At 34.0% G+C, this 27,683-nt stretch overlaps 1 protein-coding gene across 2 annotated transcripts in view; it reads right to left on the bottom strand.

The window, feature by feature from the left end:
- LOC136024704 (neuronal acetylcholine receptor subunit alpha-10-like) overlaps window positions 1–27,683 on the bottom strand; it is a 644,557-nt gene that overhangs the window by 605,346 nt on the left and 11,528 nt on the right. The window contains exons 1-2 of one of the 2 annotated variants that reach the window (XM_065700144.1): window positions 15,080–15,270; window positions 994–1,142 (exon numbers count right to left, since the gene is read on the bottom strand). In XM_065700144.1, the coding sequence (XP_065556216.1) occupies window positions 994–1,142; window positions 15,080–15,116 (186 nt within the window). In that variant the 5' untranslated portion in view covers window positions 15,117–15,270. Of the gene's footprint in view, window positions 1–993; window positions 1,143–15,079; window positions 15,271–27,683 lie in introns of those variants that run through there. The other variant, XM_065700127.1, reaches the window with a different exon arrangement.

The following is a 27,683-nucleotide window of genomic DNA, read 5'->3' as shown; positions in this document are numbered from 1 at the left end:
TTGTGTTTCTGCTCCTCAGAATAGGGCAACCTTACAAATTGATACTTTTAACCTCTTTCTACAGCTCTAAATAAGAGAAAAATGGATCATACTAAGGGACCTTAAAGGGTTTAAAATTAAATTTCTGAGTTTTTAGAGTACTATTCTTGGAAAGAACATAAAAAAGGTATTGAGTGACGTGTTCATCTAATTCGTAGCTAAGTAATAGAAATATCTTCACAGATTTACTGATGTTTAACCTAAGAGATTGTTTGTAACCACAAAAGTGATTTTAGCCCTCACGATCTGGGAGGCAAGGTATACCACAGAAACGTAAAAATGTAAATTAAAAGAAATTTATTATCAGATTTCAGAAGAACTGGGGGACAGCTGCTAATTTTTCTTATCTTTCCTGGCTTTCGACTTCGCTAACTCCATAAGTATTTTTCCTTTATTTACTTTGTGACTCCACTAATTGCAAATATTTACTATAAAGATTGACGATTGCAAAGACAAATACGTTACCATCAAACTAACCCATGTCAAAAATCACGCATCGAATTTTTAGAATGACAATATCCTAAGTTCAAACAAACTATTCTGCAACTCATCCTGCATACTCACCCCCCCCCCTCCCATATGTCCTGCAACTCATCAAAATATACTGCTTGAAATTATCACAAGTCCAAGTATGGACTTGAAATAGTTTCAGGACGTGATAAAAGCAACTTTGCAACATAGAATAAGAAATAAAAGAACAATTGGAAAACATCTAGCAACGTGGTCGGCTGGACCGCAAATTCAGACTCAGCATGAAGTTCAGACAAGATAGACTGTTAATCCATTTTTTTTTTCGTTTGTGGACACAGAATAGTTTCATTCGGAGCCAATTTGGAGGTAGAATAGTTTCATTCTAGTGTAGCAATATAATGTCAGCAGTAAATTGAAAAAAAAGACCAGAAATTCCCGTTTTTATACTTGTTCTTTATGCCAAGTTGAAAAGATTTTACTTACCACGTCAATAATTTGCGTCAGAGAAAGCCCAAATGTCACATTAACTGGCTCAGATGCATTTCTAGATGGTCGTACTGCCCTATCATACGTCGACATTAAATATTGAGCAAGCCTGTATTCACTTTCATCACAGTAGCATGGTAGAACAACTAAAAGAAAAGACGTATATAGTATCGAATACGATGGTTTGCGTGTAACTCAGACCCTGTTTAATTCAACCTCATTCAACTCAACCCACTTAATTCAAACTTCGTTCAACTCAACCCCCATTCTATTCAATCCTCATTCAGCTCAACCGCCGTGCCACTAAACCCCATTCAACTCAATTCCAGGGTACCTAAATTACCGTTCACCTCAGTCAGTAAATTTCCTGTGGTTGACCACATTTAATAGAAACATGCTAATAAAATAATAATAGTGCTATCAGGTTCCTTATTTCATGTTCTTCCAAATTTCATTGTTGTTTTTCTGTCAAAGCCCCCCTCCCTTTCATTGTCCCAGGTATAGCCCTATTAAATATTTCTCATTTTTTGCGTCTCATTATTTGTCATATCTTTATTAATAACTGATTGTCTTAACCTGGTTGGTTAATAACCAAAGTTTTTCCTAGGGAAGTAAAGAGGGAAGTTGAAACTCAAAACGGACAAAACTTATTACTTCACAGCCTACCTAATATATATCGATAGAGCTAGTACAAACAAACCAACTAATTATGTTTCCCTATGTTTTTAAGATTATAGAAAACTAGCGTTTTACTGAAAACACAAAAGCTCTTCTTAGAATTGATTTTTGTTCGTTTCAATCTTGATTCGCATATTTAATTAAGGCTTTATTCGTTTTAAGGTTTGTTTATTCCTTTATATTTGTACATGTTGTGTTTGTTGGTTATGATTGTCTATTTAGTTTCTGTTCGTTTTGGTTCTGTTTCATTTATTCTACAATATTGAAATATTTTGTTTGTTTTAAGCTTGATTTGCATATTTAATTTTAGCTGAACTCGTTTTAAGATATATTTATTCATTTATATTAGTACAATAGAAGAATAAAAACGAAAGCAATAAAAAATCGGAAGAATAGGACAGCAAGAACAGTGCAAGAAGAAATAATAAAACGACAAAATAATATTTCTTTAAAGGAAATCAAAAACAATTGACCCCCCCTCCCACACAAAAAAGCAAACCAAATGTATTTAAGCTATTCCAACCCCATCCATGTTATAAGAGTCCAGCCTAATGCTGGTTAGATTTTAATTATTTTTTTTGACGAGCAATTATGATTTTCCCCTTCTCTTCTTCACTTGATTAGTTGCAATTCCTTTTTTCTTATTGTTAAATGCTTTTGTTCTTTTTTGGTTTTATCGGCATTGAGCATGCTTAGTTTGACGCATCTGAAGATGTTAGCGGTCTTTTTTTATCTTTCCTTGTCCTTTTTGGTGGCCGGCGTTTATCCCCCACTCCTGGAAAACATAATGAGCAGAATAACCCCTATGGAAAATACCCTTCCCCAGAAAAATACACGTAAAATACCCTTCCCCAGGTATTATCGCCCCCACGCAGCTGGTTGGTCTCTAATCCCTTTGGACTTTAAAAAAAGGACTAGAAATATCAATTTCTGATCTGAGCACACTCCGAAGTTTCTTTGACCTTGAGGTGGAGATGTGGGTAAAGAACGGGCAATCCTCTCCCTGTACGGAATTACTTCTGCTCATTTTGTGGTTTAATGTTATTCTTTACTTTCAGAATAACAGCGTAGCCCAGAAACATACCCAGAAATCATATGGGAGTAGATATCAATTTTAAATTTTTGATGTGTTTTTAAAAATTTCTTCTGTACCCCCCCCCCCCAAAAAAAAAAAAAAGCTTTGCTGTAAAATACCTCTTTGCTGGTTATTTGTTAGGAAATTTTTCACGGAGGGGATTACCGGCATAATTTTAAAAACAATCAGAAATTCGTCTTTTTCAAATGAAAGTGCGCAAGAAACGTTTTTCACCTGAGATCGTCCGCAAGAAAGTTTCTAGGTGGAATTTTCAGCTAGAAGGGAATTGTCTAGCAGGAATTTGTCTCGAGGAGGGTATTTTTACTGAAAACATCTTTCCACGGTGAAATTTTTCCATGGGGAAAGGAATTCAAATTTGAGAATTTTATTTGAGTTTTTTTTCGTAGAGGGAAAAATTTTTGGTAGGTCTACTTGTATATTACGCGCCACTCACTCAAGTTTATGCTGTGTAAAACTCGAGAACAAACTGGTGTTTTCGGTAGTTTTAGCGTGAGACGAGACAGAGAAAAGTGACAGAATAGTTGTGAAAATATAATTTGGGCTTTGTATTTGCCCATAAGGGGCGAGGAGGGGTAAAGTATATGGGCAGTTTGAAGTCAGAAAATAATTCTTACTTCATAATATGCAGAATAATCGTACCTAACACATTTTGCATGCATGCCTGCTATACCTTATATAAAAAGTCACTAGAATTAAAAACAAAAGCTCTATGACTTATATAAGATTTAACCTAATCACTCCTGAAAAATTACCCCTAAGCTTACTTCTGGGGGGGGGGTATAAAATGTTAAAAGTCGATTTTTAGGCTATATTTCCTAATATTTGAAAAAAGGGGCAGGGCTAAAGAAGTAAGCAGACAATAGGAATATACTTCAAGAAATTTAAGTTGTAAACGGGTTCAACATTGTCTCAGTCCCCAAAGATGGTTTTACCTATGCATTGCGGGACTATTCTATATCTTTCCCCAACAGTTGTTTCTTGAGCGGCTGTTTTTTCTTCTTTTGTTTAAAGTAGTGAGTTACTATTTTTCTGAACTGGCAAAACGTTGAAATATCCCTGGCACACTGCCAACCGTTTTCTAAGTTCCGAGTTCAATTTTGTCGCGCCCTCGCCCCTGTGTGAGGCGCGCTAGTAGATCTCTACTGATGTGCTGAGACGAAGACGCTCGTCTCGCTGCCCAGAGACGGAGACAATCCAGAAAAAATTGACTGAGGTAAGAGTGTCTTCAGTTCCGAGTTCATATGCTTTTTCTTGTACATTTCTGTCAGTAAAAGCATCCCAAGCAACTGTTAACTGGAGAAAATAACTTCGAAGACCACACTGCCTTTCCATGACGAAAGTAAAACAGTTCAAAATAGGGATGATACCTTTTTATTGACAGTGAATAGATATAAAATTATTTAGCTGGATATTTCGAACACATATACAGTGTTCATCATCAGCAGTAAAACTTTTACTTTTTAACTTTTAATTTAAAACTTTTTTTAGTAAAAAGTTTTACTGCTGATGATGTACACTGTATATGTGTTCGAAATATCCAGTTAAATAATCTTATATCTATTCACTGTCAATAAAAATGTATCATCCCTATTTTGAACTGTTTTACTCTTGTTAACTGGAGAAGGGCGGGAATGTGCCACATGAACTTAACCGAATCAACGCATCTAAATTATATCCAACAAATCAAATATTCTCTTGATATTTCTTACCATATTAGTAACCGAGTTGCATCGATGATTTTACTGAAATTCCTAGTTTTTTATTTTCCAGATGTCAAAAATAATTTCAATAAAAAGGACAACGGTATGTGGATACTAAATATTCACTTTGTTTTAGAAGGCATAATACTCATCATGTTATATATTCAAATCTAGATCTCTAATAGCAAGGCCTCGTGAAGTAATGCAATAACTTCTGAGTCCGCAGTTTGCTGAAAACTTGTTAAATACAAAAGATATCCATTTTGTAACTTCAAATGTTTTTCACATTTCTAAAATAGAAGTATTTGCATGTCCTAGTGAAAAATATGAAAACGGGCATTACAAGTAAGGCTTGAGGGCAGACGAAAATACCTTTCCCATTCAAGGTATTTGCTGGGTTTAATATCACATTTTACCTACATTTGAAAAAAAGCTTACTTCTTAGTAAATTCATTTCACCGGGAATCTGACATGACAAGATTTCCAAAACATTTTAGTTGGGGGTAAGATGGTTCTGTTTTGTTTCGTTTAGTATGTTATAAAACATGATTCAATGTTTCTGAAAAATTATTAGGGATTTTTTAAACGTCTGACCAACTTTTCTTCTCCATTTATAATCTTTATGTTCGAAATGCCAAAAATGGTTCGGATTCTCGTTTCTAGAATCACTGATCATGATACATAAAAGCGTAAAAGTAGTCGCGTTACTCTATAATATAGATCAAATAACTTTAGATCATACTGCCTTTTCATTCACTGAGTTTAATGACTAAAAATATAGGGAGAAAAGAGCCATAATATTTAAAAAAAATGGAACAAAATAAAGCAAAAAACTTTAAATAATAAAAAAACGATTATTTTGATTCTAGAGATAATACATATGTCATTCTGTGTTGCGTTTTCATGCTAATTACAGTGATTGGCTCAGCGATATTTCGAAGCTATTAAGATGTGATTTTTATTTATTTATACGTTCCGTTTAATTTAGCTTTATTCATTTTTCTCCTGTTTATAAAGGCTCGCGGGTGTAGAGTCAAGATATTCAGATTTTTTTATTATTATTTTTACTTCTTTGCTTAAATATCATGCCTGTTTTATCGTTATACTTTCATTTACTAAATTCTATAATACAGATCAGAAATCGATTGCATAACCTAGACATGGATAAAGACTGTTGTTACTGTAATACGTTTGCTATATCATCTTGTATATGAAGATGTAGCTTTTCTTCAAAAATTACAAATTTTTTAATAAAATCTTTTACTATTTACAAAAACCACTTAGATATAAAAATTATCATCTAAAGGAGCCTTTAAAATCTCTATATGTGGTATCAATGCCCCACTAGCTGCAACGAAAAAAAAAATAAGAAAACGAGACATATCACTGCTTCCCAAGTGAAAAAACGATATTCCTTCTAACTCAATGTGGGGACTGTAATTGCAACATTCAATTATAATGATTTTGGTGTGCAGTTTCCAACTAATCCGACACCATTTTTGAGGGTTTTACGCCTATTTCCGAAATTTCCATAGATTTATTTTCACAACTTGTTTTAACCCCAGATTAATGTGGGGTAAATAACGTTACCCCACATTAATCGAATTGATAGCTGTCATTCCTGAATCAACTTCACATGGCGATTTTCCCTCAGTTGGCAATTTTCCTAAACGTGTTTTTAATCTTTCATTTAACGTGAACTGAGTTCCTTGCTTACTAGATTACGGTGGACGCCGCAATTATGAAATTACGGCCACAAGTACTATTGGAGGGGTCTAAGGGGATTTAGCTAAAATGCTACCCCATTTGTTGAAACGGTTATTTTCACCATGCAGCCATATATACAAGGCCGTATTATTGGGAAGGACTAAGGGTTATGACTCCACCCCTAAAAAAATGTGTGTCTCCTACTTGTAAAAACGTAACAAAAATGCACAGAAACAAATTTTTGATGCGTTTTTTACAGTTTTTTTGTAACCCCTAGATACGGCCCTGCTTACATAAGATGGATATTTTTTTCATCTCACTAAAATTTCTAAGCCATTTGGGGTATTTTCTAAGTGCTAAAAAATTTAAAAACAGAGGGATTATCAAGGATTCATGCATCCATCACCAATGCAAAAAAGTAAACAAAATCTAATCTCATTCTATACAAAATGGGCTCACTAACTTGAAAATTACGCTAATAATTTAGGGGCTTTCAGCGTAATTGGGAATTAAGCTTAACAACGGTTGGGAATTAGTCATAAAGACTCCTTGAGAAAGAAAATTTGCCAGCTGACGAATCTCCTTCATATTCAGAATTAGAAAAATTCAAAGAGAAAGCAAACTTTCAACAGTAAATTCTTAATAGGATAATACCATAGAGTGAAATAAGCAGTGAATATAAAAATAGAGAAATTGAACAACACACAAACACAATTATTTTTTTTCAAATACTTATGAAGAATAGTTATTTCTTCATTGCCTTCTAAGCAGTCCACAAAATCCGTTACAAATCCAAGTTTAAAAAAAGAAAAAAAAAGTAAAGGATGCGGCACTAGACCCTTAAGGTCCGAACCAACGGTGCTGATCTCCGTCTCAAGGCCTTTCAGCCAGGAAGTGAAATGGGAGGATGAGGGCCAGCCATCATGTGCTTTTGCACATCTCTCCTGCTTACCTCCCCCAGATTTCTACAGGTGCCCATTTAGAGCTGGGTCGACTCCGGCTGAGCTTACAGAGTCACGCCACTGACCCCCGTCCCAAACCAAATAATTGGGTAAACTACTATTCAAACCCTCGCCCTCTCGGACAAAGGATCCTAAATCCAGCGCAACAATCCACTTGGCTAGGATGGATCTATCCAAGTTTGACCTGATATTGCAAATCCCCCTCCTAGTCGGTGCTTCATCCTCATCCAAGAGAAAATACCTGACTGTGCCATCAAATGAATCTGATTTCACTCACGTTCGTCCGGTAGAATTCAATATTATACGGTTTACCTTGTCCAAATAAGGAAAATGTGGTGTTTCTGAATACGGGAAGAGGATTCTACTTGACAATGACAGTGATAGACACAGTGATAGAGACAGACTCTACTTTCATTTATAAGATAAGCTCAAACAGATGCACTGAAGCAAAAAAGGGTGAGAGAAATCATCGGGGACGTAATTTGCTATGGGGCAGAGGACAATTGTTCCCCCGGGCCCCAGCTCTCCCATCTAAAATTTAGCATATTTCAGAATCTTGTCAAAACTAAGATAGGCTTACGTATTTCAAGCATCCACAGGCACAGATCAGTTTTCTCTATTGCCTTTAAGGTATTAAATGGCTAATTTTTCATTTTTCACTGTTAAATTTGTCCCACCCCCTCCTTTCAGGATTTTGATATAAGTAAACTACTGGCAATCATCCGCCCATAAATAATAATAAACTGCTTTAGCATGTCAACCTAGATAATAATTCAAAGTGATTCTTGCCACTCCTTTTCTATAGCAAACAAGAGCTAAGAGCTCATATGCCACTTGTGACGAGGCAAGAAGAGCCAAGAGCTCCCATAAATAACAATAAACTGCTTTAGCATGTCAACCTAGATAATAATTCAAAATGATTCTTGCCACTCCTTTTCTATGGCAAACAAGAGCTAAGAGCTCATATGCCACTTGTGACGAGGCAAGAAGAGCCAAGAGCTCCCATAAATAATAATAAACTGCTTTAGCATGTCAACCTAGATAATAATTCAAAGTGATTCTGGCCACTCCTTTTATTATGGCAAACAAGAGCTAAGAGCTCATATGCCACTTTTGACGAGGCAATAAGAGCCAAGAGCCATATGGTATGAGCTCTAACAAAATTCTAAGAATCAATAGATTGATTTAAAAGGAAAATCGGAGGCTTAATGCCGGTTAGGATTTAAAATAAGAGCTCTGAGTCACGAGGTCCTTCTAAATATCAAAATTCATTAAGATCCGATCACCCACTCTTAAGTTATAAATACCTAATTTTTTCTAGTTTTTCCTCTCCCTTTAGCCCCCCAGATGGTCGAATCTGGAAAAATGACTTTATCAAGTCAATTTGTGTAGCTCCCTGACACGCCTACCATTTTCATTGTCCTAGCACGTCCAGAAGCACCAAACTCGCCGAATCACTGAACCTCTCCCCCCAACTCCCCCTAAGAGACCGAATCCAGTACGGTTACGTCAATCACGCATCAAGGACATTTGCTTATTCTATCCACCAAGCTTCATCCCGATTCCTCTACTCAAAGTGTTTTCCAAGATTTGCCCCTCCAACTCCCCCCAGTGTCAAAAGATCTGGTTGGAATTTGAAATAAGATTTCTGAGACATGAATTCCTTCTAAATATCAAATTTCGTTAAGATCCGATCACCTATCGGATCGGATGTATTTTCACGTTTTCCGAGAATTCCGGTTTCCCCCTCCAACTCCCCCCAATGTCATAGAATCTGGTCGGAATTTAAAATTAGACCTTTAAAGCACAAGTTCCTTCTAAATATCAAATTTCATTGAGATCTGGTCACCCTTTCGTAAGTTACAAAAACCTCAGTTTTCAAAATTACCCCCCCCCCCCAACTCCACCAAAGAGAGCAGATCCGGTCCGATTATGTCAGTCACGTATCTTAGACAGGTTTTTATTCTTCCCATCCAGTTTCATCCTTATCTCTCCGCTTTAAGTATTTTCTAAGATTTCTGCCCCCCCCCCAATGATGCTGGATCCGGTTGAGATTTAAAATAAGAGATCTGAGTTACGAGGTCCTTCTAAATATGAAGTTTCATGAAGATCCGATCGCCCCTTCATAAGTTAAAAATACGTCATTTTTTCTAATTTTTCAGGATCAACCCCCCTCTCCAATAGAGCGGATCCGTTCCAATTATGTAAATCACGTATCTAAGACTTCTGCTAATTTTTCCCACCAAGTTTCATCCCGATCCCTCCAATCTAAGCGTTTTCTATGATTTTAGGTTCCCCGACCCAAACTCCCCCAATGTCACCAGATCCGGTCGGGATTTAAAATAAGAGCTTTGAGACACGATATCCTTCTAAATATCAAATTTCGTTGAAATCCGATCACCCGTTTGTAAGTTAAAAATACCTAATTTTTTCTAACTTTTTAGAATTAACCCCCCCCCCCAACTACTCCAAAGAGAGCGTAACCGTTCCGGTTATGCCAATCGTGTATCTAGGACTTGTTCTTATTTTTCCCACCGAGTTTTATCCCGATCCCTCCACTCTAAGTGTTTCCAAAATTTTAGGTTTCCCCCTCCCAACTCCCCCCCCCAATGTCACCAGATCAAGTCGGGATTTAAAATAAGAGCTCTGAGACACGATTTCCTTCTAAATATCAAATTTCATTGAGTTTCGATCACCCGTTCGTAAGTTAAAAATACCTCATTTTTTCTAATTTTTCAGAATTAACCCCCCCCCCCCAACTACCCCAAAGAGAGCAAATCCGTTCCGGTTATGTCAATCATGTATCTAGGACTTGTGCTTATTTTTTCCACCAAGTTTCATCCCGATCCCTCCACTCTAAGTGTTTTCCAAGATTTTAGGTTTCCCCCTCCTAACTCCCCCCTCAATGCCACCAAATCCAGTCGGGATTTAAAATAAGAGCTCTGAGTCACGATATCCTTCTAAATATCAAATTTCATTGAGATCCGATCACCCGTTCGTAAGTACTTCATTTTTTCTATTTGTCACTCCCCCCCCCCAGATGGTCAAATTGGGAAAACGACAAATTCTGATTTGATTTGATCCGGTCCCTGATACGCCTGCCAAATTTCATCGTCCTAGCTTACCTGGAAGTGCCTAAAGTAGCAAAACCGGGACCGACAGACAGACAGACCGACAGACAGACCGACAGACCGACCGAATTTGCGATTGCTATATGTCACTTGGTTATTACCAAGTGCCATAAAAAAGCTAAAGCTAAAAAAAATCATATTGAGGTGGGGGTAGTGTACTCACTCATAAATTTAAACAGAGGTTAGGGGGTAAGGAAGGTCAGGTCCCCGGTAAGATTTTTTTGAATGATCTACTTGGGGAATATGGAAATTTAGGCAAAAGAACAAATTTCTACAATTTTTACCCTTGTTCCTCCTTAATTTTTACCCCTCACATTCTAATTAATTATTATCCTGTACTTCACTAAAACGGTTGCTATGTGTATCTACGGTCATTTCTCAATGGGAAGATTTTTAGATGTTTGGATTTGATGTTAGATGTTAGATGTTTCAATCTGAGAATGTACCGTTGATTTAAACTCTTTTAACGAGCTTCTGAAAGCCTTATACTGATAACAATCCAATCCTTGTATAGTTCTCTGGAATCCTACACTTTTGAAAGCAGCTAGGGTTGGGGCATGTTTTTCGGTCTCTGATATTTCTTCACCAGAAAAATCTCTTAACAGGCTTTTTAATGGGGACCGGATGTAAATATAAATCAAGTCTGAGCAAAATTTTAAAGGGTAAGGGGAAAACTAACTCAAAAGTATCACAGCAAATACAGAGGGTAATTTTAACATATTAAAATTTTGAGACATAGTGTATTTTTAATGGAGCAAATAAACAAAAAAAAACTGATGGAATAAAACATTTATGAGGGAAAGCAAGAGAATATCTCGGAATGAGAAAAATACATAAGAAATACAATGAGAAAATACAATGAAAGAAATACAAGGAATGAGCTCCATAAATGAGTATATTGAGAAAAAGTGTATAAGAAATCCTGACTTGACACAAAATTTTGAAGGGAAAGAGATAGATTTACTCAATAATAAAACAGATACAAAAGGACAATCTCAAACTAAAATTTTGAGCTAAATTGTCTTTTTAATGGGGAAACTATACACAAAATTCAGATTTCACGGAAAATTTGTAATTGGAAGCAAGAGAATATTTTAAATGGCTCAATTAAATAGTTTGTGGTAACAAACTGTAATAAGGAGTGACCCGGCTCAATAGTAACCGAAACTCTGGTAGTTAGAAGGTTTTCAGCTTCTTCACCGTTTATTCTAAGATGAAAGTAAGCAAAGATGCACGCACAGTGTAAAGACTGATATCCTATAAGTACAAAAAGGATAAGTTTATACGGTGAACGATTTATAATCTTGTCAAAAAAAAAGTTTGTGCGCCCAATTTCATTTTTAGGCAAAAAAATATCGGCTTGTTTGTGTTTCTCTACTGATAAAAACATTGCATCGATTTATGTGAATATTATTTAACTCTTTAAGAATGAAAAAGTATCAATTGAGTCACTTTTGGAGCTAGCAGGTATTTATTCTCTATTACCAGAGTTGCCAACACTTTGAAACAAATTGTACGAATTTTCCGATTAAAATTGCCCCGTGAGATATTAATTTGTACCATCTGAAAAGCATGTTAAAAATCTGCAGTGACCAGAAGAAAAATTTCTAAACCCTAAAACTTGAAAAAATATGCGAGTCAGAAAGGAGCAAGTAAAGTCAAAATGCAGCCAAAATTTGTATTTTACCCGAACCATTCCGAATACACCACATTGTCCCGGGACCTATAAATTCTGCCAAAAATAGTACAATTATGCCGCGTTGGCACCGCTGTCTGTGACCCAATACCGTTTATATTATTGCTGATCACTATCTCTGCTAGCATAAGCTATTACATTCAAACAGTTTATGATAACGAACGGTTATTAAAAATAAACAGTTACAATAGTAACTGAAACTTATAAAGGGACATAGATTTGGGTGACTGGAAAAACCAGGAATAACATTGATGAACATTACACAATTAAATTCAGCACCTCAAAAACCATGGTTTCACAGGTTTCGAGCCTCTACATTTACTAAACATCGAAATTTCTTAGTTTCCTGATACGAATAGTCAAGGCCGCACCTTTTTGTTTTTTTTTTTTTTTTTTTTTTTTTTTTTTTTTTTTTTTTTTTTTTTTTTTTTTTTTTTTGATACAATAATTTGATACAACTATTGATACAATAGTTGTTTCTGTATTGTTGTGAAAATCAGCTCATTCACTATATATTCAACTTCTGTGGGATAATTCTTTACATGGGATAAATATTGTATATATTATTTTAATTGTTTCTTTTTATTCTTTTTTTTTAAGATTTTGAATTTTGATTCCATTCTTTTAAATTCTTATGGGTCATATTTTGTCCCTTTGTCAACAGTGAGGATGCCTTATTGTTTGCGGGCGATTCGTTTGATTGTTATTACACTTTTTTTCTTCCTACTCACCACTTACTTGTATTTAAAAAACCTATTAGTCAAACAGTTCGTGGTAACGGACTGTAGTAAGGAGTGACCGGGGTCAATAGTAACCGAAACCGAAATTTTAATACCAATAGCAACGTCAAACGAATCGCATTTCTATGCTGATTTCAAATATACAAGTTTCACCAAGTTCATCAAGTCTTACCCATTAAAAGTTACAAGTCTGAGAAAATTTGACTTACTTTAGAAAATAGGAAAAACACCCCCTAAAAGTCATGAAATGTTAAAAAAAAAAACACACACACACCATCAAATTCAGCGTATCAGAGAATCCTTTTGTTGAAGTTTCAAGCTCTTACCTACAAAAATGTGGAATTTTGTTTTGTTTTTTGCCAGAAGACAGATCACGGATGCGTGTTTTTTTGCCAGGGGGGATTGTATCGACCCAGTGGTCCTACAATGTCGCGAGAGGGCTCATTCTAACTAAAATTGAAAGTTTTAGTGCCCTTTATAAGTGATAAAAAATTGAAGGGCACCTAAGTCGCCTCCCACGCTCATTTTTTCCCAAAGTCACCTAATCAAAATTATGAGATAGCCATTTTGTCCAGCATAGTCGAAAAACCTACTAATTAAACCTACTAACAGACGTTTTCAAGGAGACTTTTTCGTGTTGAGAAAGGGGGAAGTGGGTCGTGGGAGGGGGTTACATGGGAGCAATGGAGGAATATATCATGAGGGAAGAGAATTTCCATGAAGGGGCTGCAGGATTTTCTAGCATTATTTAAAAAAACAATGAGAAAATAAATAAATAAAAAAATTGCAACTAGAAGTAAGGAGCAGCATTAAAACCTAAAAAGAACAGAAATTATTACGTAAATAAGGTGATTCATCTCCTCCAAAATACCTCGCTCTTTACGCTAAAGTATTTTTAATAATTTCAACTATTTATCCTACGGCCTTTGTGATTAAGGGGTCATTCTTAAAGAATTGGGACAAATTCAAGCTTTAGTGTAAAGAGCGAAGATATTGACCAGGGGACAAACCCCCTCATATACGTAATAAAAATATACAAACATAGAAGTTCGTTACGTAAGGTTATTTGTAAGTTATGTATATTTATTACTAATAAAAACGTTCGTAAAAAAAAAATTAAAAGTTCTAGTTGGCTATTTAAGTAACTAAAACTTGGAGGGCAACTAGGTCTCCTCCCCCACCCCTTTATCAAAACCGTCCAATCAAAACTATGAGAAAGTCATTTAGCCGGAAAAGAAATAATATGCGAATTTCGTTTTAATTATTCATGTGCGGTGAGCCAAAATCAAAACATGCATTAATTCAAAAACGTTCAGAAATAAGTTTAAAACGAACAGAAATTACTCCATATATGAAAGGGGTTGTCCCTTCCTCAACGCTTCGCTCACACTAAAGATTTTTATTGTTTTAAAAGTAGAGAAAGAGTCAAACTTGAGAGTAAAGGGCCAGGCATTGAGGAGGGGACAACCCCTTTCACATACGGAGTGATTTCTGTTTGTTTCAAGTTTTAATGTCACTCCTTACTTGCAGTAAAAAAAAAACTTGTTTTTTTATTTAATATTATTATAGAGTTAAGGGTGAAGCTATTGGAATATAGCTTTCATGAGTAGCTATAAAATTACGATTATGAAAAAATCTTATCCTAAGAATAAGATAACTCTCTACTTATCCCTCTACAAGTAGCGATAGGTCCCTCTATTTAAATATCAATTGCTCCCTTGCGCCTTTTTAGTCCCACTTCACTTGAGGCGATTTTGAATCTTTATGTACAATCAACTTTTTGTTCAAGTGACCGTTTTCTAATATTTCCATTGCTTTTACTTGGGAGGCCCCTTCATACCCTCTCCAATAAAGAATTTGATATAAAAAAAATGAGCCCTTGCTCGCTCGAATAGGGCTTTGGTATTTCTCCTTTGAACGCATGTTATCATGCAGATATATATATATATATATATATATATATATATATATATATATATATATATATATATATCCGTACCAGCGGTGCTGATCTCCGTTTCTTGGCCCTTCAGCCAGGAAGTGCAATGGGGGGTTGGGGGCCAGCCATCCTGTGCTTTCGCACACATATATACATATATACATATATATGTATATATATATATATATATATATATATATATATATATATATATATATATATATATATATATATATATATATATATTTAATGTATATATATATATATACATATATATATATATATATATATATATATATATATATATATATATATATATATATATATATATATATATATATATATATATATATATATATATATATATATATATATATATATATATTATATTTTACCATTGAGTTAATAGCAACATATTTACTTAGAGTACTTACAGACGCTCAATACCCCGAAATATAGCAATAAAGTCATTTTCAGAAATTATTGTCAGGATGACAACCCAGTACTAAAGTAGTAACTATATCCATTGCAATGGTGACACAACTATGCTAATATGTTCTATCCTTTTCTGTGCTTGTCCTGTTTCGACTGAACATAAACTAAAGTTAAAGCCAAACTGGAGGAATGTTCCACTAGAGATATCATAGAGCTCAACTCCTTTAACTGCTTTAGGTAAGTGCGCAAGAGAAAGCTTAGGGCTTATTAGGCACTCCAAAAAGAAAGGCCGAGTTCAAATACTTAACGCTATAAGGAACAGTCAATGAGCGGGCTTTTTAATAGGGGAAGCATATGTAAAATTCAAATTTAATACAAATTTGAAGGAAAAGAAAATGGTTAACTTGCCAATAAGTCAATAAATACAAAGGGCGAACTCAGTAAATTGGGATTTTAAGAAAAAGCCAATGAACGGTTTTCCTTGAGGGGGGGGGGGTTGTATGTAAATTCAGATTTGACACAAGATTTTGAAGTGAAAGCAAGAGACACACTCAAAGTAACTCAAAGAATATAAAAAGGCGATCCGCAGAAATCAGATTTTAAAAAAAGGTTGTTTTAATGGGGAGGGGGGGATATACAAAAAAAGCAAGGTTTAACCGAAAATTTAAAAAGGCCAGCAAAAGAATAACTCGACAAATAAAAAAGAGTAGCCTCATCGTCTTAAAATTGGAAGAAAGGTGCTTTTTAATGGGAAAATTATAAAAATAATTCAGATTTAACAGAAAACTTCGAAGGGAGATTTGGAAATAACTCAAAAATAACTCTCGACAAATATAAAGAGCAAACTCAACAAAGAAAGATTCTTAGAGCAAGTAAGTGAACAAGCTTTTTATTGGGGGAAGTATAAAAATATACATATTTTACATAGCACTTGAAAGGAATAGAAAAAGATTTAGCTTAAGAATAACTTAACAAATAAAAAGGGTGAACTCAACAAATTAAAAATCTTAAGAAAAATCTATTAACGGGCTTTTTAATGGGAATTGTATGTAAAAAAAAAAAATCAAATCTGGGCAAAATTTTGAAGGATAAGGAAAAAATTAACTCAAAAGTAACACAGCAAATACAAAGGGTAAATTTAACATATCAAAATTTTGAGACAAAGTTTATTTTTAATGGATCAAATAAAGACAAAAAAAAACTGATCGAATAGAACATTTATGAGGGAAAACAAACAAGGGAATATCTTAAATACAATAATGACGGGCAAACTGAAACTCAACAAATATAAGGGAAAAACTCGGTAAATACAAGGAGTGAGCTCCATAAATGGATATATTGAGAAAAGGTATATAAGAAATCCTGACTTGATAGTAAATTTTGAAGGGAAAGAGATAGATTAACTCAACAATAAAACAGATACAAAATAACAATCTCAACATGTTAAAATTCTGAGATAAAGTGACTTTCTACTGGAAAAACTATGCACAAAATTCAGATTTGATAGAAAATTTAGAGTGGGAAGTTAGAGAATATTTTAAGTGGCTCAATAAATATAAAGAACAAACTCAAACAATTAAAATTTAGAGAAAGTGTCAATGAACAGGCTTTTTAATAGTGGAAGTGTAAGAAATTACAGTTTGAAGGACAATTTAGAAAGAAAAGAAAGAGAAAACTTAAAAATAGCTCCATAAATATGGAAGGCGAACTTGAAAAATCAAGATTTTGAGAAAAGAATCGTGTGTAAATGATATTGATAAAATAATTTGAATTGTAATACCAGAAAGTAGATTTTTATTTGTTCTTCTTTAAGCAGTAAAAGTCTAGGAACATAAAAGTTTTGAATTAATGATGCACCAACATGAGGCTGATATCGATGCATTGAATTCAAAACAATCTATAAAAAAAGTTGGGATAATTTGAATTGTTTTGATAATTTGAATAATTTGAATTGTAATACCATAAAGTAATTTTTTGTGGAAAAAGTGATACAGGCATAAGAAGGTACAGTTCTTACAGCATTGGGTGGCCACTATGTTGTTCATTTTAAACACTTTTATTTAACTTTGTCTGTTTAGAAGGACTAAATCTTCAACTATATTCAAGCACCCGTTTGCATTCAACAAAAACGAGTTAAAGATTTCCTAAAAAAATAAGATATTTAAAATACTTTTTTAAATATTGCTATGGTTTAACCAACAAAAATATTTTTAAGGAAACTTAAGTTTTTTTAAACAGAATTAAGGAAGGAGTAAAATTAACATTTTATTCTTACATTTCAGAAGATTTTAACTTTTGTCAACTGAAAATGAGATCAGAAGTAGTTGTGGCATAAGAATAACTTATTCCAAACCAAATCAAAATAGGGACCCAATCAAAGGAATTTTCGAGATTACGTAACTCCCGATCCTACCAAAATGGTTGGCACGCTATACTTAAAATCACAAGTTCAAGTCCATGTGCCATTAGCTATTTGGTTTAGAACGGTGGTCAGTAGCCTGACTCTGCAAACTCAGCCCGAGTTGACCCAGCTCTAAATGGGTACCTGAAAAATCTGGGGAAGGTGAGCAGGAAGCATGTGCGAAAATGTAGGATGGTTGGCCCTTAGCCACCCATAGCACTTCCTGGCTAAAGGTCTGTGAAACTTAGATCAGCATCGCTGATATGTATGGCTTTGAACTCTGGAATTTAGTCGAAACAACATAAATTATTTTTTTTTTAATTTTTAGTGCATTTAGAGATAAAGTGCTCTTACAAGTTTTTTTTTATTTTAATTTTCTAAGCTAATAGCCTAACAACAAACATACAATTCTTGATTTTTAAAGTCTAAACTTTGACTATTCCCAGAATCACACAAACAGCTGCAATTCAAATAGTATTTGTGATAATAAAACGGCTCCTAGTTTAGTCTTTTTGATTTTCTCCTCTTGCACAAGGCTAATGCTCTTATTTGTATGTGTCGTTGGCCTACTAATTTAGTTCTTAAAAGTTCTTGAATTGGGGATATAAACTCCCATTGAGTAGAATACTAGCGTCCTTGAGTGTCATCACGAATAGTCGGCATTCCAGGTCTCACAGGAACTGCAGTAATGTTTAGATCGTTACTGAATACTTTCCAAAACGTGCAACGGAAGTGAAAATAATTTGGGGTAATGTATTTGAGGGTCCGATAGTTTCCGATTGTAAAGTAATCATGAATTGAGAGACAAAACTATAACTGAAACTGATCTGAAATATAATTCCACTATAGAAATATGAAATATGATTAAAAACAATTTAGGGTAATGTGTTTGAGGGTCCGATAGTTTCTAGCTGTTGTGAAGTAATCACGAATTAAAAGATCAACTATAACAGCAACTGATCTGACAAATAGTTCCACTAGAGATAGATGAAATGGAATTGAAAAGAATTTGGAGTAATATATCTGAGGGTCCGACAATTTAAGGCAATTGAGAAGTAATCATGAATTAAACGACAAACTGTAACAGCAACTGATCTGGCAAATAGTTCCACTGGAGAATAGTTGTGAAGTAATCATGAATTAAACGACAAACTATAACAGCAACTGATCTGACGAATAGTTCCACTGGACAATAGTTGTGAAGTAATCATGAATTAAAAGATAAACTATAACAGAAACTGATCTGACGAATAGTTCCGCTAGAGATAGATGAAATGGAATTGAAAAGAATTTGGAGTAATGTATACGAGGGTCCGACAATTTACGGCTATTGAGAAGTAATCATGAATTAAACGACAAACTATAACAGCAACTGATCTGACGAATAGTTCCACTGGAGAATAGTTGTGAAGTAATCATGAATTAAAAGATAAACTATAACAGAAACTGATCTGACGAATAGTTCCGCTAGAGATAGATGAAATGGAATTGAAAAGAATTTGGAGTAATGTATACGAGGGTCCGACAATTTACGGCTATTGAGAAGTAATCATGAATTAAACGACAAACTATAACAGCAACTGATCTGACGAATAGTTCCACTGGAGAATAGTTGTGAAGTAATCATGAATTAAACAACAAACTATAACAGCGACTGATCTGACCAATAGTTCTACTGGAGAATAGTTGTGAAGTAATCATGAATTAAAAGATCAACTATAACAGAAACTGATCTGACAAATAGTTCCACTGGAGAATAGTTGTGAAGTAATCATGAATTAAAAGATAAACTATAACAGAAACTGATCTGACGAATAGTACCACTAGAGATAGATGAAATGGAATTGAAAAGAATTTGGAGTAATGTATACGAGGGTCCGACAATTTACGGCTATTGAGAAGTAATCATGAATTAAACGACAAACTATAACAGCAACTGATCTGACGAATAGTTCCACTGGAGAATAGTTGTGAAGTAATCATGAATTAAACAACAAACTATAACAGCGACTGATCTGACCAATAGTTCTACTGGAGAATAGTTGTGAAGTAATCATGAATTAAGAGATCAACTATAACAGCAACTGATCTGACAAATAGTTCCACTGGAGAATAGTTGTGAAGTAATCATGAATTAAAAGATCAACTATAACAGAAACTGATCTGACAAATAGTTCCACTGGAGAATAGTTGTGAAGTAATCATGAATTAAAAGATCAACTATAACAGAAACTGATCTGACAAATAGTTCCACTGGAGAATAGTTGTGAAGTAATCATGAATTAAAAGATCAACTATAACAGAAACTGATCTGACGAATAGTTCCACTAGAGATAGATGAAATGGAATTGAAAAGAATTTGGAGTAATGTATACGAGGGTCCGACAATTTACGGCTATTGAGAAGTAATCATGAATTCATGAATCATGAAGTAACGACAAACTATAACAGCAACTGATCTGACGAATAGTTCCACTGGACAATAGTTGTGAAGTAATCATGAATTAAAAGATCAACTATAACAGAAACTGATCTGACAAATAGTTCCACTGGAGAATAGTTGTGAAGTAATCATGAATTAAAAGATAAACTATAACAGAAACTGATCTGACGAATAGTACCACTAGAGATAGATGAAATGGAATTGAAAAGAATTTGGAATAATGTATACGAGGGTCCGACAATTTACGGCTATTGAGAAGTAATCATGAATTAAACGACAAACTATAACAGCAACTGATCTGACGAATAGTTCCACTGGAGAATAGTTGTGAAGTAATCATGAATTAAACGACAAACTATAACAGCGACTGATCTGACCAATAGTTCTACTGGAGAATAGTTGTGAAGTAATCATGAATTAATAGATCAACTATAACAGCAACTGATCTGACAAATAGTTCCACTGGAGAATAGTTGTGAAGTAATCATGAATTAAAAGATAAACTATAACAGAAACTGATCTGACGAATAGTACCACTAGAGATAGATGAAATGGAATTGAAAAGAATTTGGAGTAATGTATACGAGGGTCCGACAATTTACGGCTATTGAGAAGTAATCATGAATTAAACGACAAACTATAACAGAAACTGATCTGACGAATAGTTCCACTAGAGATAGTTGAAATGGAATTGAAAAGAATTTGGAGTAATGTATATGAGGGTCCGACAATTTACGGCTATTGAGAAGTAATCATGAATTAAACGACAAACTATAACAGAAACTGATCTGACGAATAGTTCCACTAGAGATAGTTGGAATGGAATTGAAAAGAATTTGGAGTAAAGTATATGAGGGTCCGACAATTTACGGCTATTGAGAAGTAATCATGAATTAAAAGATAAACTATAACAGAAACTGATCTGACGAATAGTTCCACTGGAGAAAAGTTGTGAAGTAATCATGAATTAAACAACAAACTATAACAGCGACTGATCTGACCAATAGTTCTACTGGAGAATAGTTGTGAAGTAATCATGAATTAAGAGATCAACTATAACAGCAACTGATCTGACAAATAGTTCCACTGGAGAATAGTTGTGAAGTAATCATGAATTAAAAGATCAACTATAACAGAAACTGATCTGACAAATAGTTCCACTGGAGAATAGTTGTGAAGTAATCATGAATTAAAAGATCAACTATAACAGAAACTGATCTGACAAATAGTTCCACTGGAGAATAGTTGTGAAGTAATCATGAATTAAAAGATCAACTATAACAGAAACTGATCTGACGAATAGTTCCACTGGAGAATAGTTGTGAAGTAATCATGAATTAAAAGATCAACTATAACAGAAACTGATCTGACAAATAGTTCCACTGGAGAATAGTTGTGAAGTAATCATGAATTAAAAGATAAACTATAACAGAAACTGATCGGACGAATAGTACCACTAGAGATAGATGAAATCGAATTGAAAAGAATTTGGAATAATGTATACGAGGGTCCGACAATTTACGGCTATTGAGAAGTAATCATGAATTAAACAACAAACTATAACAGCGACTGATCTGACCAATAGTTCTACTGGAGAATAGTTGTGAAGTAATCATGAATTAAAAGATCAACTATAACAGCAACTGATCTGACAAATAGTTCCACTGGAGAATAGTTGTGAAGTAATCATGAATTAAAAGATAAACTATAACAGAAACTGATCTGACGAATAGTTCCACTGGAGAATAGTTAAGAAGTAATCATGAATTAAAAGATCAACTATAACAGAAACTGATCTGACGAATAGTTCCACTAGAGATAGTTGAAATGGAATTGAAAAGAATTTGGAGTAATGTATACGAGGGTCCGACAATTTACGGCTATTGTGAAGAAATCATGAATTAAACGACAAACTATAACAGCAACTGATCTGACAAATAGTTCCACTGGAGAATAGTTGTGAAGTAATCATGAATTAAAAGATAAACTATGACAGAAACTGATCTGACGAATAGTTCCACTAGAGATAGTTGAAATGGAATTGAAAAGAATTTGGAGTAATGTATATGAGGGTCCGACAATTTACAGCTATTGAGAAGTAATCATGAATTAAACGACAAACTATAACAGAAACTGATCTGACGAATAGTTCCACTAGAGATAGTTGAAATGGAATTGAAAAGAATTTGGAGTAATGTATATGAGGGTCCGACAATTTACGGCTATTGAGAAGTAATCATGAATTAAAAGATAAACTATAACAGAAACTGATCTGACGAATAGTTCCACTAGAGATAGTTGAAATAGAATTGAAAAGAATTTGGAGTTATGTATACGAGGATCCGACAATTTACGGCTATTGAGAAGTAATCATGAATTAAAAGACAAACTATAACAGCAACTGATCTGACGAATAGTTCCACTGGAGAATAGTTGTGAAGTAATCATGAATTAAACGACAAACTATAACAGCAACTGATCTGACGAATAGTTCCACTGGAGAATAGTTGTGAAGTAATCATGAATTAAACGACAAACTATAACAGCAACTGATCTGACGAATAGTTCCACTGGAGAATAGTTGTGAAGTAATCATGAATTAAAAGATAAACTATAACAGAAACTGATCTGACGAATAGTTCCACTGGAGAATAGTTGTGAAGTAATCATGAATTAAAAGATCAACTATAACAGAAACTGATCTGACGAATAGTTCCACTAGAGATAGTTGAAATGGAATTGAAAAGAATTTGGAGTAATGTATACGAGGGTCCGACAATTTACGGCTATTGTGAAGTAATCATGAATTAAACGACAAACTATAACAGCAACTGATCTGACAAATAGTTCCACTGGAGAATAGTTGTGAAGTAATCATGAATTAAAAGATAAACTATAACAGAAACTGATCTGACGAATAGTTCCACTAGAGATAGTTGAAATGGAATTGAAAAGAATTTGGAGTAATGTATATGAGGGTCCGACAATTTACGGCTATTGAGAAGTAATCATGAATTAAACGACAAACTATAACAGAAACTGATCTGACGAATAGTTCCACTAGAGATAGTTGAAATGGAATTGAAAAGAATTTGGAGTAATGTATATGAGGGTCCGACAATTTACGGCTATTGAGAAGTAATCATGAATTAAAAGATAAACTATAACAGCAACTGATCTGACGAATAGTTCCAATGGAGAATAGTTGTGAAGTAATCATGAATTAAACGACAAACTATAACAGCAACTGATCTGACGAATAGTTCCACTGGACAATAGTTGTGAAGTAATCATGAATTAAAAGATAAACTATAACAGAAACTGATCTGACAAATAGTTCCACTGGAGAATAGTTGTGAAGTAATCATGAATTAAAAGATCAACTATAACAGGAACTGATCTGACGAATAGTTCCACTGGAGAATAGTTGTGAAGTAATCATGAATTAAAAGATAAACTATAACAGAAACTGATCTGACGAATAGTTCCACTGGAGAATAGTTAAGAAGTAATCATGAATTAAAAGATCAACTATAACAGAAACTGATCTGACCAATAGTTCCACTAGAGATAGTTGAAATGGAATTGAAAAGAATTTGGAGTAATGTATTCGAGGGTCCGACAATTTACGGCTATTGTGAAGAAATCATGAATTAAACGACAAACTATAACAGCAACTGATCTGACAAATAGTTCCACTGGAGAATAGTTGTGAAGTAATCATGAATTAAAAGATAAACTATGACAGAAACTGATCTGACGAATAGTTCCACTAGAGATAGTTGAAATGGAATTGAAAAGAATTTGGAGTAATGTATATGAGGGTCCGACAATTTACGACTATTGAGAAGTAATCATGAATTAAACGACAAACTTTAACAGAAACTGATCTGACGAATAGTTCCACTAGAGATAGTTGAAATGGAATTGAAAAGAATTTGGAGTAATGTATATGAGGGTCCGACAATTTACGGCTATTGAGAAGTAATCATGAATTAAAAGATAAACTATAACAGAAACTGATCTGACGAATAGTTCCACTAGAGATAGTTGAAATGGAATTGAAAAGAATTTGGAGTAATGTATACGAGGATCCGACAATTTACGGCTATTGAGAAGTAATCATGAATTAAACGACAAACTATAACAGCAACTGATCTGACGAATAGTTCCACTGGAGAATAGTTGTGAAGTAATCATGAATTAAACGACAAACTATAACAGCAACTGATCTGACGAATAGTTCCACTGGAGAATAGTTGTGAAGTAATCATGAATTAAAAGATAAACTATAACAGAAACTGATCTGACGAATAGTTCCACTAGAGATAGTTGAAATGGAATTGAAAAGAATTTGGAGTAATGTATATGAGGGTCCGACAATTTACGGCTATTGAGAAGTAATCATGAATTAAACGACAAACTATAACAGAAACTGATCTGACGAATAGTTCCACTAGAGATAGTTGAAATGGAATTGAAAAGAATTTGGAGTAATGTATATGAGGGTCCGACAATTTACGGCTATTGAGAAGTAATCATGAATTAAAAGATAAACTATAACAGCAACTGATCTGACGAATAGTTCCACTGGAGAATAGTTGTGAAGTAATCATGAATTAAACGACAAACTATAACAGCAACTGATCTGACGAATAGTTCCACTGGAGAATAGTTGTGAAGTAATCATGAATTAAAAGATAAACTATAACAGAAACTGATTTGACGAATAGTTCCACTGGAGAATAGTTGTGAAGTAATTATGAATTAAAAGATCAACTATAACAGAAACTGATCTGACGAATAGTTCCACTAGAGATAGTTGAAATGGAATTGAAAAGAATTTGGAGTAATGTATACGAGGGTCCGACAATTTACGGCTATTGTGAAGTAATCATGAATTAAACGACAAACTATAACAGCAACTGACCTGACAAATAGTTCCACTGGAGAATAGTTGTGAAGTAATCATGAATTAAAAGATAAACTATAACAGAAACTGATCTGACGAATAGTTCCACTAGAGATAGTTGAAATGGAATTGAAAAGAATTTGGAGTAATGTATATGAGGGTCCGACAATTTACGGCTATTGAGAAGTAATCATGAATTAAACGACAAACTATAACAGAAACTGATCTGACGAATAGTTCCACTAGAGATAGTTGAAATGGAATTGAAAAGAATTTGGAGTAATGTATATGAGGGTCCGACAATTTACGGCTATTGAGAAGTAATCATGAATTAAAAGATAAACTATAACAGCAACTGATCTGACGAATAGTTCCAATGGAGAATAGTTGTGAAGTAATCATGAATTAAACGACAAACTATAACAGCAACTGATCTGACGAATAGTTCCACTGGAGAATAGTTGTGAAGTAATCATGAATTAAAAGATAAACTATAACAGAAACTGATCTGACGAATAGTTCCACTGGAGAATAGTTGTGAAGTAATCATGAATTAAAAGATAAACTATAACAGAAACTGATCTGACGAATAGTTCCACTAGAGATAGTTGAAATGGAATTGAAAAGAATTTGGAGTAATGTATACGAGGGTCCGACAATTTACGGCTATTGAGAAGTAATCATGAATTAAACGACAAACTATAACAGAAACTGATCTGACGAATAGTTCCACTGGAGAATAGTTGTGAAGTAATCATGAATTAAAAGATAAACTATAACAGAAACTAATCTGACGAATAGTTCCACTAGAGATAGTTGAAATGGAATTGAAAAGAATTTGGAGTAATGTATATGAGGGTCCGACAATTTACGGCTATTGAGAAGTAATCATGAATTAAACGACAAACTATAACAGCAACTGATCTGACGAATAGTTCCACTGGAGAATAGTTGTGAAGTAATCATGAATTAAACGACAAACTATAACAGCAACTGATCTGACGAATAGTTCCACTGGAGAATAGTTGTGAAGTAATCATGAATTAAACGACAAACTATAACAGCAACTGATCTGACGAATAGTTCCACTGGAGAATAGTTGTGAAGTAATCATGAATTAAACGACAAACTATAACAGCAACTGATCTGACGAATAGTTCCACTGGAGAATAGTTGTGAAGTAATCATGAATTAAAAGATAAACTATAACAGAAACTGATCTGACGAATAGTTCCACTGGAGAATAGTTGTGAAGTAATCATGAATTAAAAGATAAACTATAACAGAAACTGATCTGACGAATAGTTCCACTAGAGATAGTTGAAATGGAATTGAAAAGAATTTGGAGTAATGTATACGAGGATCCGACAATTTACGGCTATTGAGAAGTAATCATGAATTAAGAGATCAACTATAACAGCAACTGATCTGACAAATAGTTCCACTGGAGAATAGTTGTGAAGTAATCATGAATTAAACGACAAACTATAACAGCAACTGATCTGACGAATAGTTCCACTGGAGAATAGTTGTGAAGTAATCATGAATTAAAAGATAAACTATAACAGAAACTGATCTGACGAATAGTTCCACTGGAGAATAGTTGTGAAGTAATCATGAATTAAAAGATAAACTATAACAGAAACTGATCTGACGAATAGTTCCGCTAGAGATAGTTGAAATGGAATTGAAAAGAATTTGGAGTAATGTATACGAGGGTCCGACAATTTACGGCTATTGAGAAGTAATCATGAATTAAACGACAAATTATAACAGCAACTGATCTGACGAATAGTTCCACTGGAGAATAGTTGTGAAGTAATCATGAATTAAAAGATAAACTATAACAGAAACTAATCTGACGAATAGTTCCACTAGAGATAGTTGAAATGGAATTGAAAAGAATTTGGAGTAATGTATATGAGGGTCCGACAATTTACGGCTATTGAGAAGTAATCATGAATTAAACGACAAACTATAACAGCAACTGATCTGACGAATAGTTCCACTGGAGAATAGTTGTGAAGTAATCATGAATTAAACGACAAACTATAACAGCAACTGATCTGACGAATAGTTCCACTGGAGAATAGTTGTGAAGTAATCATGAATTAAACGACAAACTATAACAGCAACTGATCTGACGAATAGTTCCACTGGAGAATAGTTGTGAAGTAATCATGAATTAAACGACAAACTATAACAGCAACTGATCTGACGAATAGTTCCACTGGAGAATAGTTGTGAAGTAATCATGAATTAAAAGATAAACTATAACAGAAACTGATCTGACGAATAGTTCCACTGGAGAATAGTTGTGAAGTAATCATGAATTAAAAGATAAACTATAACAGAAACTGATCTGACGAATAGTTCCACTAGAGATAGTTGAAATGGAATTGAAAAGAATTTGGAGTAATGTATACGAGGATCCGACAATTTACGGCTATTGAGAAGTAATCATGAATTAAGAGATCAACTATAACAGCAACTGATCTGACAAATAGTTCCACTGGAGAATAGTTGTGAAGTAATCATGAATTAAACGACAAACTATAACAGCAACTGATCTGACGAATAGTTCCACTGGAAAATAGTTGTGAAGTAATCATGAATTAAAAGATAAACTATAACAGAAACTGATCTGACGAATAGTTCCACTGGAGAATAGTTGTGAAGTAATCATGAATTAAACGACAAACTATAACAGCAACTGATCTGACGAATAGTTCCACTAGAGATAGTTGAAATGGAATTGAAAAGAATTTGGAGTAATGTATATGAGGGTCCGACAATTTACGGCTATTGAGAAGTAATCATGAATTAAACAACAAACTATAACAGCGA

This window comes from Artemia franciscana, chromosome 1, assembly GCF_032884065.1.
Source record: "Artemia franciscana chromosome 1, ASM3288406v1, whole genome shotgun sequence".
NCBI classification, from domain to species: Eukaryota; Metazoa; Arthropoda; class Branchiopoda; order Anostraca; family Artemiidae; genus Artemia; species Artemia franciscana.
The sequence above is the reverse complement of the archived record's forward strand: the minus strand, read 5'-3'. Positions and strand labels throughout refer to the sequence as shown.